Raw genomic sequence first — 14,714 nt, forward strand, 5'->3', positions numbered from 1 at the left:
GTGCGTGGCAGACCGACGGGAAAACTTTTCAACAATTGACAGAAAAAATGTTTATATATATATATATATATAAAGAAGGACATTTGGCAGTGAAATGCTCAATGCTCTCAGAGAAGGAGGCATCTTCCAAGAAATCGGAACAAGGCAAAGAGAGACAGTACGAAGTTTCTTTCGAGAGTATGAATAACAATGCTATTGTTGTGGTTAATCCTCCTTTTGTTGAGGGTGCCTCTTTTCTGCTGCTATGGCTCCTATTCTTATGCAGGAATACCTTGCATAACAGGGTTTTTGTTATATCGTATATAGAATTGACGATAGGTTTACCAATTCAAAGTTTTAATTATAACAAAACTAAAGCAATAAATACCACGTGTGCAAGTACAGATAGAAATATTACTATATATATAGTAATATTTCTATATTCCTATATATATAGTAATATTTCTATATTTCTATATATATAGTAATATTTCGACTATGATTTTGGAATTAGATTTCGGGGTTTGCGGCATCTATAGTAGACTTGCCGGACAGCCCGGTTCGACGAGGACAGTCCCGGTTTTGATGAGTCATCTCGGCCTGTTTCGTGTTTAGTCCTCGTCAGACGGAGAAATTTAATTTGTAGTCGCAAAGTTATTTAATAAGTTCTAGCGCTATTTCCATAGAGAAAGTTAATGAAAAAGTCAACAGTAAGAGGACTAATGCTCTGCAAAATGAACTTTGCAATGACTTCCAGTGAATTCTTTGATAAAACAAAGAACAATATGCGCTTTCCGAGAAAAATCCATTGAAGTGAAAAGTATAATAAGTCTAAATAATGTGTAGTAATTCTTCCTTTCCTTCTCGTTTTGCGATTGTTAAACTAGTTAGTTGTTAAATTTAATACATATGTAAATATTTCAGCAGAAACAAGTCTTGAGAGAAATTGAATTGCTTGAGAAATTAGAACACCATATTTGCCTACTGAACAGCAAAGTTTGAGACTAAAGATATACCACATTGACTTGATCCCTAGTCTTCCGTTGCAAGCGCTGGTATCGGCTGAAGGAATTCCACTTCTTTTCTCTCATTTAGCAACAGCTGAAACCTTATTGGCTCAACGCGTGGGTGTGTGAGGGTGTGAGCGTTAGTTCGCATTTTTGCCACGGCTCAAGACATTTTGGCAGCACAATAGAACACTTCATACTGATATCTGCACTATTATTATTATTATTATTATTATTTGGTGCTACTAATCAAAATAGTGTCTTTGTGCATAGTAATTTACTTTGTGTAAATTTTTTGATTGAATTCTGACTGGTGTGCAAGAATAAATCTTAACATTAGCATTTTGAAAAATGTGCACTACGAATTTTCAATGTGCACGTGTCTTGTTAAGTTGAGAATTTCTCACGAGAATTTTTGATAAAATATTGGCATTAAGAATGTTCCGGTTTCGAGCTTCAGAAATCTGCAAATCTATCTATGGCCATGTTAGCCCGTCATTCATGAGATATGATGTCCCTCGGTGATCATAACATTCGAGGAAAGGGAAGGAAGAAAGGATTGAGGAAGGAAAGAAGTGGCTTCGGACCTATATATTTAGGTACCATCTCGGCATTTGCTTGGTGTGAATGAGGAAATGGCTGGACTGAAAAAGCTTTTACACTTCTTCGACCGAGTGTTTTCACCGGGAATCGAACCCGGGACTGCTCGCACCAAAGACAAGAGCGTTAACGGCTACGCTACGAGGGGCCACAATAAGGAATTTACATACGGAGTTTGATCTTTCTAACTTAACGGGCTTGTGAGATATTCAATATTTCCCATAAATTATGACCGCCGCTTTGTCCTTATAAAATAAATTTTAGTCGTAGTAACATGGTAAAAATCCACCTCCAGGTAGCTGATAACTATATGCAAAAATTAATTTTAAACGATTCAGCCATTTTCCCGTGATTTAATCACAAACAAAATCAGTTTAATTTTTATATATTAGATTATGAATGTAGTTTATTTCTGTTAGTAGCTCGCCTCCCCTTGATGGTTCTTCATACACCCCGAGGGGGTGCAACCTCCAAGTCAGGAAGCACTGTGCTATACGATTAACCTCATCTTTTGACGTTTCTTTGAAAATTATATATTTCATTTAGGTGATTGCAGTGTGTTCAAATTTAGAGATGCTGTATGCATATGGAAAAATGCATCTAATTTACTATTACGCATGTAGAAAATAGGTTCAATTTACATACAGCTTTCTGAATTATTCTTGCAAATGTTCTGCTATTAAAGGGAAGATTATTGTGTAATTCTGACCCTAAAAGATTCATATCTCACTTGTCGTTTTACTTTTCGTGTTTCTTCATTTCTGCAAATATAACCCGTATATCCTGTCATATATGAGAATATTGCTTAAGAAGTACTTGTTTTATGTTTCAAGTAGTGTCGTGGAATATTACCATGTTAATTGCTTCGTTTGTTTAAAAGTTAGTCTTTGTTTAATAAGCTCTAGCTGAATGAACGAAATTTTCGAAATGTCAAATTATAACCATATAGTCCCTTTGCTTTAATATTATAAATAGCTTCATAGAAATTTTTCAGCATTAAATACATTATTTAATACTTCATTTTACATATCAGTTTCCGTATAGCCGAAAGGTTAGGTCGAGTACCTTTAGTCAGTATGATCTCGGGTTTGACTCTCAGTGAGACCGCAGAATTTCCAGTATTGACACTTTAAGAAACTATTTACATTTCTTTACAGCAGCGAGCTTCGGTCTAAAAAACTGAAATAAGAACAGTGAAAAATGATATGCAGACCACATAATACCCATATACATTACATTTGTCTGAGCGTAGACTTTATTGGGCACTAAAAGCAGCGATTTTAGTTTGTGGTATCTGAAGTCTGTGATATTTTTTTTTTTTTCACTTTCTCTGTCCGTAAATTAGAATAAGAAAATTGGTCTTACCATTAATTATTACCGATCAAGAAATCGGTATAATTGATTTGCATCGAAAACACTATGATTGGCTTGTTTTCTCCTATTTTGATTTGATTTGATTTTGAGTTTATCGCTCCTTTCAGCGACGAGACTATATGAGACATGGACCTACAGCTTAACATGGGGTCCGAACCACATGAGCTCCCGCCGGGAATCGAACTCGAGTTTCCCACGCCAAAGGCGCGTATACTAACCTCTTAGCCACGAGAGATCGAATGCTTGATTTGTAATAAGAAAACATTATGATTGATTTATATCAAGAAAACACTATGATTCATTTGTATAAAAAATTATTGTGATTGATTTATAAACATGATTGATTTGCATCAAGAAAACACTGTTAATGATTGTTTGGTTTGTATTTATGTCCTTTGTGAGCAGCAAGGCTACAGGAGAATCCCACAGTTTAAGACTCACTCTAGTGCATTCGATGCTCTCCGTAGAGAATCGAACCCGGAACCTCGTGCACAAAAGGCATACAATAATTAAATAGACTAGAGATGAAGGCCAGAATACACTAAGAACACAACAATCAAAGTACAAAATAGAATAGAATATCTCTCTTTAGTACAAGACCAGTACTCTACCACTTATATCACTCAGTTGGATTTCTATACAAGTTATATATGTATGTGTATGTGTGTATATTAAGTGACATATCTTTTCACTGCTGAATTCAAAAACAAACTAAATGTGATAAAGGGTATTTGTTTTTAATATTAGTTAAAATAACTTTTGAAACTAACAAAACTTGAAAAATTGACATTACAAATGTGTGTTCTAGGCTGAGTGATGATTAGAACTAAATTTAGGATCTAGTTGAAAAGCCTGAGGCAGATTTTTGGATAGAGTAACAAGAAAGTTTGAACCAGATGGATTTATCTAATGGGATTAGCGTGACACAGTAAAATTAAATGACGAGGTTTTCTTTCTGTAGCGATGAAACGTCAAGGTTTCTTAAAGATCTTCACTACATTTCCCAACTTCTATGAATTTCAGTGAAAAACTTCAAACAAAAATCAAGAGTATAAAAATCTAGATTAACTAATTTATTAGTTTAATATTATTCCCGTGCTTTCAGAGCTGCAAGGAGATATATAGGACAAGATCTCCATTTTAAAGTGGGATGAGAACCACTTTATTTCATTCGATGCTCTCTCACTAGAAATTGAAGACGGGACCTCGCACACCAAGAGCTTGCGCGCTAATTATTTTTTTTCTTATCACTTCCTGACTTTTTTTTTACTGTTAAGGATTACTAGATTCGACAGACACACGAACAAAGAAACATGGAGGACAGTTAAAAACACCCATATGCTCTTCAGACGGACTTGAACTTGTGATGAATTGTGCTTCGTGATCCAAAGTCGAACCTCCGAAACCATTTGGTTATTGTCACCGATACCGACTATGATATTAGATGAGCGAGAGAAGAGTATAAAAAATTTAGGAAACAAACTAGAAAGTAACCGTAAAAATCTTGTAAAAACAAGCAAATTTCGTTTTACATTTGTGACATTGTGGTACACGTCCAAAACTATGCGAACTCAAAATTGAAACTGGTCGTAGTAGAACTACTTGTAATACAGAAATAAGTTCAGATATGAAACGTACTCTTGGGACGCTATCGAAAAGCCATTTCTTGCTACCTCTTACTGTTTTTACTTTAACAAGGTTAATATTTAAACCGGAAATGATAGTAGACTTCCATAACTCTTCCACAACTTCCAGTTACACTGAAGATGTAAAATCAGAGATGGAACATATTCTTCGGACGATTAATCGATTGCAGAAAACTGATTCTTTTTATCTTTTACTATTTTTGCTCTATGGAAATTCATAGTGAAGCCGGAACTAGTATTAGATTTCTTAGCCTTAATATATATTGAGTTAGTTACTAATATCTACTAAAAGAAATATTTTTAAAATTTTACTCTGAAGCTTAGATTCAGTCATCTAGTTACGATTAATGTACTTGCTTGTTAATAACCATGAGTAAACCCTAGAAATTAATGGAATCTAAGCTTGAACTATGGTCTACATGAATCAGTGAAAAATACACCCACGAAGAAATGGACATGAACCCTGGATGTGTTTCCTTCTATTTCTTAAAAGTAATTTAATAGTAAGATTAATAATTATCATTCATGTACTTGTACATAAAACCGGTATCACTGATTGACATGATAACTGAATAACTTAATAACATGAGGTTGCTAAAGTATTAGGATTTTTGTTACTTTTGATGTATTTACATATCGTAAAGTTTTTTTTTTTTTTTTTAAACCTTACATTGATTTCATTATATCATCGCATCAGAGGAACATAACTCCATTTTCGTAGATTTGCAGGTGAGAGGACAAAAATATTATTTTCTTAGAAAGATGTGTTTTTAATAAGATGGTAATTGAGCCACATTACAACAGATGATCGACAAGGAGAACAGATGGCGTTACGTTCCATTTACAGCAAGTGGGGCTTTCAAAATTATGTCCAAACATGAAGAAAACGAAAACAGCATTTTTGGAGTTACGTTCCTCTGGTTCTTATGCGACGATATGTGAAAAATGTTGATTTTATCCTGAACGTGCAGACATTTCAAAATATACAAAAGTCATTTGTGATGCATAGCATTTCAGGAAACATGAATGTAAATTAAACAACCCCTGAAAACAATTTAAAGAAAGTGACTCAAATTATTTTTCGATACTAACAAATATTTTTTTAAAAAACTAATAATACACATATCTGTTCTGGACAACACTTGTGCTTCATAGAAGTAAATTAAATTTGGACCGTACTGGAGCTGACTAGTACCTACCGGAATTTCGGTGCAACTGACTAGTATTTGATCTTTACTGGTAGGTAACTAGTGGATTCTACATCAAAATGTAAGTTTATGTCCCTTACACTCTTGGTACTGAAATGGGTCTAAAACACCAAAAACAATCAAGAACCAATTAAGTTGTACTGTTTATAAGAAAAATGAAATGAAATTTTTGAGTTTTACGTTCCATGGTTATGCCGACTAGGCTAAAGGAGACTGTGTTTATAAAAAGATCATTATATTTGGAGTTTCTATCAGTTTAGAAATGTTTGACGAAATTTGTTTTAATAAAACACTTATATGGTAGAAAATGATAGCTTAAAATCAGCCCTAATAATAGTCCTTCTTCATTAGTTGGTTGATTTATTGGAGTTTAACGTCCCTTTTTAGTACCGATACTATATGGGGCGGGACCTACTATTTAAAGTGGGATCCGAACCAAAAATCAGGTTGTACTAAAGATAAGGATCCCTCTTCCCCACCGAAAATCGTAATCTGGAACCACGCACGCAGAAAGCACTCGTGTTAGGCTAACCGCATATTGACCAAAGGACATGACAGCCAAGCCGAGGCACAATACAGACAGAAAACATGAACAATGGAACAAAGCCTCGTATCGTATACTCACTCACGCGCGTGCTAGATAAGGTCCTCTAGAATGTGAAGACTTAGATACACACGTGCTAGCTAAGTCCTCTAGAACGTTATGATTGATACACGCAGGTGCTAGACAAAGTTTCCTAGAACGTTATGATCGAGATACACAAGTGCAAAACAAAGTCCTCTTGAAAATTATGACTGTAACACGCACGTGCCAGACAAAGTTTCCTAGAACGTCATGATTGAGACACACAAGTGCAAGACAAAGTTCTCTAGAAAATTATGACTGAGACACGCACATGCTTGACAGAGTTTTCTAGAACGTTATGAGCTAGACACACAGTCAAAACATTCAGGTATCTCTCTTCCCATCCTCCTATCTAGTCTCCCTCTGGCTGTCCTGTTTTCTGGTCAATTTTCAGCTAGTATTAATCACTCAGTCACAAAAGCGGAAAAGTAATCGCTGTCCTACTTCATGATTAGTCCAAATTAACTGTAATTGTTTCGAAGTATCAATATACGGAGAGTTGGGTCACAATACTGGAGGATTTTTGCTAAATGCCTGAATAGTTAGTCATCGAATTGCTTGCAATTTACAAACTGTTCGGTTTTTTTTTTTTAAGAATCAACTACTTTAAATTTCTTACAAACAAGAAAGAATAAACAAAATATTAGAAGTTGCGCACTTTTTCGTGCACGTCTAATCAGATAGACTACTACATATTAAAAAAAAATAAGGTGATAACTTTCATTTAATACACTTCAAATTACCGTGAAGAAGAATATTGAGGAAGATTGCTTTTTCCTTTTGAATTGCACACACATATCCTGTATATATATATATATATATATATATATATATATATATATATATATATATATATATATATATATATATATATATATATATATATATATATATATATATATATATATATATATATCACATTGAGCGCCGAAGGAAGGTCTGCTGGTTCACCCTTTTGGGCCAAAATGTCTTTGAGAAGGTTACACGTTCAGGCCGTGTGTATCTGGATTGATACACATTGATTTTCCTTCCGGGGCTTCGTGTATCATTTTTGATACACAGTGAAGACTTTTTTCTGGCCCCTTGTATGTGAACATACACACACGTAGATTTCTATAGCGAGTTGTTTCCAACTACTATACCCCGTGAGAGTCTGCCCGCACTCTTGGGTTCAGCCTATATGGTATATTTGTCAAAAATATAAGTGATGAAAATCATTGTATTTATACCTTTATTTCTTACATATGTATTATTCAGAAAAACAAATACAATAGTTTTTTTTTTTACTTTTAGTGTCATTTCTAAAAATCTATAACAACTATTTTTATATTATGTGATAAATTTACAATATTCACTTTTCAGATTGTGATGATTCCACCGAACAACGTTGCTAAGAACATTTGAAATGTGTTGAAATCGCAGTGGAATTATGCTTGTAAAATATGATTGGCATCCAGTAACATAACAGATGGATTGTTTTTCTAATTTCCTTCGAAATGTCATTCAAAATAGAGGATTGAGATATTTGTTATATGCCATTCATTATCAATAAGGATAATTCCATTGATATTTCAACACATTTCCAAATGTCTCCAACAGCATTGCTCGGTGGAGTGTTTCAATTGTTTATAAAGTTTATTAATTGTTATTTACAGGTCAGCTTTTAACGAGAGGAACAATAAGACCGCTTTGGATTCAAATATTAATGAATGTACAACCTTTGTATTTACTACGCGCAGAGTTTGAAATTCATTAACAGCTGAATTCAAATCAGTCGAGTTACACTCTCGTCAAACATAAACGTCGCGGTAAAAGAACTTTATGAGTGTAAATATGAATATTCAAAATCTACTTTCTTTCATCATCATTTGTTCTGTTATTTTAAGTTTCCCACATTGTTTTCATCTTAAATTGATAAACTTACACTTAACACAAAGATGTTGAGCACTTTAGGGTTCCTAGTGGCTAGAATTGAAACACTCCTTGCACAGAAACGGATTATTTTCCCATGTATCACAAACTGTTGATACTTGAGTCGCATACTTTCTCTTCCCTTGTGTTGTCGATCCTTTTCTGCCATGTCTCTTATAACAAGAAACACACCTTCCTCTAACCTTTTTCGATGGGTTTCCTGCATCATACTTGTCAATCAGGTGATGCTGTCTTCTTGTGGAACGCTGGGTGATCACCGATTCAGTCAAACCTAACATGCTCTCCAGAACTGACTCATGAAATTCTTTAATCGATAGATCTGCGTTTCTTGTGTTTTCATTGTACAAACAGTACGCATTAACAAGACTTGTTCCCCAAATAATTTCTAATACAGCCTTTCTATACCATTTTGTGCAGCGCCTCAAAGCTGTTCCGTAAGTTGCCATCTGATCACTGACATCGATTGATGCCTTCCCTTCGTTATAATCCACGACGCACTTTGGCTTCTGAATTTCTTTACCTCTAGAAGTTTTGATCACGTGATCATTTGCGGAGTGTACAGTCGAACACATCAAAACATCTCTATTGTGATTCCACTTCAACACTGTCACTCCATCTAGAGTCTCTTTTCCAACTGTTTCTCCCTGTTTCAATTTAGCATCAAGGACTTGTTTCGGGATATGTTTTCTGTTTGACCTCAAAGTTCCAATCAAATGAGTTTTAGATTGGAGGAGACGATAAGCGAGTGGGATGGATGTGTAGTAATTGTCTGTACAAAGTACACGTCCTTCACCTAAGAGTCCGTCTATTAGTTTCATTACAACACTTTCTGGAACAGACATATCTTTTTGTTTCTCTTTTCCTGCATAAAAGGATAGATTCCATGTATATCCCTTTGAAGTACACAGTTTGAAAACCTTTATGCCATATTTATGGCGTTTTCCTGGTAGGTACTGTCGAAATTTTAACCGACCTCTCCAAGGTATCATAGTTTCATCCACACATATTTTTTGCTCAGGTGTATACACATTCTGATATTTCTTTACTATTTTGTCTATGATATCCTGCATTTTGTGAAGTCGATTTCCTTGGGCTTCTTCATTGTTGGCAAAATGCCAAAACTTCAGCAGAAGCTCGAACCTATTTCTGGACATGACTGATCTGGGCAATGGCAGATTGTAGAGTTTACTTCCGCTCCAATAGTCTCTCAGATTACGAAGCTTAACTAGTCCCATCCAACCAAGAAGTCCTACGAATTTACGCATCTCCGTTATATCTGTAGGTGTCCAATCGTGTATCCTTGCGTTAGGAGAAACATCGTCCATCTTTTGGATTTGTTGCATCGCATACAAATTAGTTTGATCAACCATAATCTTGAGTATTTCAGGATCGATGAACAACTCGTAGTAATCTATCGGATCAGCAAGAGCCAAAATACCACTAATTGTAGGGTTCATACCACTTTTTCCAGTAAATATAAAAACAGGGTGATTGTGACTAGGGTCACTCCACGAAATGTTTTCCCAATTTGTCTCTAACAGATTCGAATCCGGTACACTGTCTTCTTGTGAAGATGGTGGATTATCAGGTACATTTACTCCTTGCGACACTGACATAGTACTTTCACTAGTCGGATCCGTATTGGTTTCAATTGTGTAACTAAACGCTATGTCGGAAATTGCCATACCCTCACCAGCCTCGTCAAAAGAACTGTTTGAACCATCAGCTGCTTCAGGAAGCCACTCCGGATCGAGATCAGAGTCCACTAACATATCAGAATTTTCATCTTCTGAACTATTCACATCTAGATCTTCAGCGTCAGAGTCCATCAAAATGGACTCAATTTCTCTGTCACATATTGCTTTTCTAGACATTTTGACTCGAGGGCACTATACTGTAGGTCTATTGAAAGAAACAAATGACACGAGCGACAAAAATATGGTAAATGTTTACGTCAAAACAAAACCTTGAATGAAACTTAGTTGTTTTGGGCCGCGTGTATAATTTCTGATACACGCATTAAAATTTGTCAACAATTGAAAACTATTAAGCTTTGCAGGGAAAAAAATTGTCAGTGAGCATAACAATGCATGACCTTTCTCAAGGTCAACTTGGCCCGGGAGGGTACACCACGTGATTTTCCTGTGGCCAGACAGTAGTCTCTACTGTGTATAAAAACTGATACACACGGCCCAGAAAGGAAAATCGGTGTGTATAATTTTTGATACACATGGCGCTCAATGTGTAGTTTAACATCCTATGGTTATGCCCTTTAGGACCAAAGAAAACAGATAATGAATAAAAGTGAATGCTTATATATAAAAAAATAAATGTTCGGGTTCTCTCAAGGGAAATCGAATCCGGAACCAGGTTTAACAAAGGCACACGCACTAGCCACTAGGTTAACTGGGAGAGCAGACATATTTTAAACTTTGATATTTTGTCAAAGACACATAATATGTTAGGACTTGAACAGTTGCCTTATGGTTGAATATGTAATACGTTAGTTATGTTACTTGATTTTTTTTTTTTTAATATTGAAAATTACAGTACTAATAAAACTTCCAGGGAAATGGCATTAGATTTTGGTAAGAAAGACTAAATTATTTTGTTGTTAGCACATAATACCAGTAAAAGGAGCAATATTAAAGGAAATAGAAAATGTAGCCTACTCATTCACAACATATACATTATAGTGGTGATTCTGTACGAAATATTTGACATAAGTTTTTAGACTGGTCACTCCCCGAGAAATATGTAAACAAAATAGAAAACTAAGTGTATTGCCGGTAGCTTAGTGGTAGAGCATCTGTGGCTAAGATAAACCCATGTTCAATTCCTCACTAATTTAGTGAACAATTTCCTCATTTTTTTTATTCGTTAATTTATTAGCGAACTTTGAAACACTCCTTTTAAAGGTATTTACAGTTGAAAAAAATAGTAATGATGAAATACAGGAAGGGATTTTTTTTGATAAAGTAGATCCGAGCTTATATGTAAAATATCGTGCCAGTCTCTGCATCACAAGACTAAGAAAAATCTCGAAAAACTGTAGTCAAGATAGCATATATATTTTTGTTTTATTTTACTTGTTCGTTTCTTCAAATGCTGCATTTGATTACAATAATATTCTGCAGCTTGCTTCTCTCCAATGTTTTTCGTGTTTTTTGAAAATTGCATTATGAACCTCATCAAAAGTAGAGAAGAGACAATAGTCAAAGTCAGGCGCGCGCACAGAAATTTTTGTTTGGAGGCGGAGGGGGAAGTTCAGTACTACAACACACTACGTCTATGTACTATTAAACGGCTATTATTCTGAACTCGAAAATACGATAAGTATTTGTGAAATACTTGCACCTATATTTTAAGAAAAAAAATTATAAAACTAGATTGTTTTTTATAAGAACGAGTACAGATGAAGTGTAAGAGTAAATTTTCAATCTACATCAATCATTTTCCTGTTAAACAAGTATAGTTATATTTAAAGTGTACAAATGTATGTTGAGTTAGGTTTTAGAGTGTTTGAAGCCGGTTGACTTTCCCCGTGGATGAGCCCCTGGTCAAAGTAATACATAAAATACTTGTAAACTAAAGAAATTATAATCCATGAACTGATCTAGAGAATCATCTACTTATTAGTTGGGTGATATCAGGATAATGTATGGCTCCCATCTAAGTTACCAACGAGATGAGATTTGACAAACAAATACATTTTAAAATCCGAATGAGACGAGAAGGACGACATTCTCGTTTTAGACCTGAGACTCAAAGAAACGAAAAAAAAAAAATCACAAGTTTCATGGACAACACCATGGTCATCATTATAGGTATTCTGCCATTATTGTCAGGTCTCTTGCCACAACTGAGAAGCTGCCATGCTCCACGGTCTTCCGCTAACCTCTTCGTCTTCACATACGATTTCTCTCTTTTGATATCGTCCATTAATTGTAGTCTCCTTCGTCCCCTCCCTTTCTTTCCTGCCACCATACCCTCTAGCACGTTTTTTATGACACAGTTCCTTTTTAAGCCAACTTCCCAACCAGTTTCTCTTCCTCTTCTTAATAATATCTAAAATTGTTGTTTTCTCCCCCACCATTTCTAACACCCTCTCATTCGTTTTACGCTCGACCCAGCTAATTCTTTCCATTCTTCTCCACATCCACATTTCGAAATCAAGAATACTGTTTCAATGTTACATTATTTGTGCATTAAAGCAATAAATTGATAAAATGATTGTACGAACATAATGAGGAAAATTTATCAACATTTACAGATCAACAAGTCCACTACACAATATACTCCAATAATAAATATTGTTTAAATATTATATCACACCATTCGTGAACCACTCGTGATCTAGGACTCTGGTAACTTCTGAATAAAATGAAGAAAAATCATCAGAGCATAAATTTATAAAATGAGAAGAGATGAAGAAAGCTTTTCGAGAATCCAGACAAGACGAGGCTTGTACAAAATTTACGAGACAAGACGAGACGAAAAAAAAATATTTCTAGTATCATATCATCTCGTCAGAAACACTACTCCCAGTACTTTTTTTTGTAGTCCTGTAGAATAGAGTTTGATGTCTTAATTCAAATAGCATTCTCTTTACATCACAATACTGAGTTAATATCGAAAATGATGCGCATTTACCCGGAATCTACCCCAAGCATCTAATGCATGAATATTTGACATTTGACTATACGATACCACCCTATAACACAAAATATAAAATAAAAATATATCGAAAAGCGCTAACAGGTTAGAAATTAGCGCTAAAAGTACTATTTAAAGCTGCTATGGTAAGTAGTCAATAAATATGTAAATTCGAGATTAGCCGTTCATAAATACATTTATCCGGAGCAACTCTATTTCGACAATAATTGGCTGTATTTTCTTAGTGGTTTTTAAGATAAATCGAAGACTATTTTCCTAATATTGATTGGTTGGTTGGCTGATTTGGAGTTTAGCGTCCCGCTCAGCACCGAGACTATATGGGACGTGGACTTATATAGGGAAACGTGGGATCCGAAGCACATGAGCTCCGCTAAGGAATCGAACTCGGGTCTCGCGCGAACTTGATGTTTGTGTGAACAACGTGAAACATCAATGGCATATTATATAGTAGATATTTAACAGCTTTTGAAAGTATTTTTTTATATCCTGAAAGCAGTTTAAAGTAGTACAAGAAAGACATTTGTGTTACATATCTACAAGGATAAATTCTAAAATAATTTAAGACAACAGATATACATAAGACTCGGAAATTACAATAGCTTTTAAGATTAATAAGACTGATGAAAAGGTTTTATTACTATGTACAATCTTGTTCAAAAAATCTCGACCACCCACCTTACTTTAGTAGGCTATATTCTGGTCTACAAAGATCTCAAGGAAAATGCGTACTTAATTCATTTAATTCTATCTGAAAGAATAGTAGAGATGAGAATAGACTTTTCAGAGATGCGGCTTGCCAGTTTTTTTTTAACAAGACTGTACGTATACATTAATATATAATATAATAAGTTATATCTTACCTTTGGCATCTTCTATGATAATTATATCATGAGCGGCGTTTATTTCCAAAAAGTACAATAGAACCACTACAAAAATATACAAAATTTCTACAGGGTGATTCAGAGTAATCCTCATGGTTGAGTATTTTGCACTTTGGCACACTTTTTATTTAAAAATTCAAATTGTATGTCCACAGAGACATAAGAGTACATATATATATGTTTTGTTAGTTCTGTAAGCTCAATTCAGTGTAGGCGAACCTTAATGTTCATGATCACGCGCACATAATTCAATTAAAGTCTCTCTTTTCCATACACGCATACATACGCATCTACACATCAATGATAATAAGGGCAGTCGGTCTGAATCTGTGTTTGTGTTTGGGTGTGTATGTGATTCTAACGTAACGCACCAGGTGACTGACGAAGACAGAGTAGTTTATATGTATGTATATATGTGATGTTACAGATAGTAATGATATGCAGAATGAATGGATGATGGATTATATCACCACATATACACTTCACTCCTATAGGTGGAAGCACAATCGGGATTATTATTGAAGTTTAAAAAAGAAAAAGAAAAAAAGACGATACTAATGTCCGTACGTAGTGAGTGGACTTGCTCCTGCTCTGCACGAAACCTATGTGGTACTGAACATTGGATGCTGAATACAGAGTGTGATGTACTCGCTCTGGTGGAAGATGCTGTGACGTCATCAGCATCCGAGTAAAAATACTTAGCCACGCCTTCTTTTTTTCTTTACTATGTCTGAAATGTTTAATTTTTTTAAAGAAAAGAAAAAAAGAAATAATTTCCAATTTTG

General features: G+C 34.8%; 1 protein-coding gene across 3 annotated transcripts in view; it reads right to left on the reverse strand.

The window, feature by feature from the left end:
• Window positions 1-14,714, reverse strand: part of LOC145668444 (uncharacterized) — a 357,510-nt gene that overhangs the window by 122,324 nt on the left and 220,472 nt on the right. Inside the window, exon 1 of one of the 3 annotated variants that reach the window (XM_081736317.1) lies at window positions 13,909-14,515. The exons of the other annotated variants lie outside the window; for them this stretch is intronic. Within the exon in view, the coding sequence (XP_081592443.1) occupies window positions 13,909-14,023 (115 nt within the window). The 5' untranslated portion in view covers window positions 14,024-14,515. Of the gene's footprint in view, window positions 1-13,908; window positions 14,516-14,714 lie in introns of those variants that run through there. 3 annotated transcript variants of the gene reach the window in all.

Source organism: Thermobia domestica, chromosome 13, assembly GCF_964235325.1.
Source record: "Thermobia domestica chromosome 13, izTheDome1.hap1.1, whole genome shotgun sequence".
NCBI lineage: Eukaryota > Metazoa > Arthropoda > Insecta > Zygentoma > Lepismatidae > Thermobia > Thermobia domestica.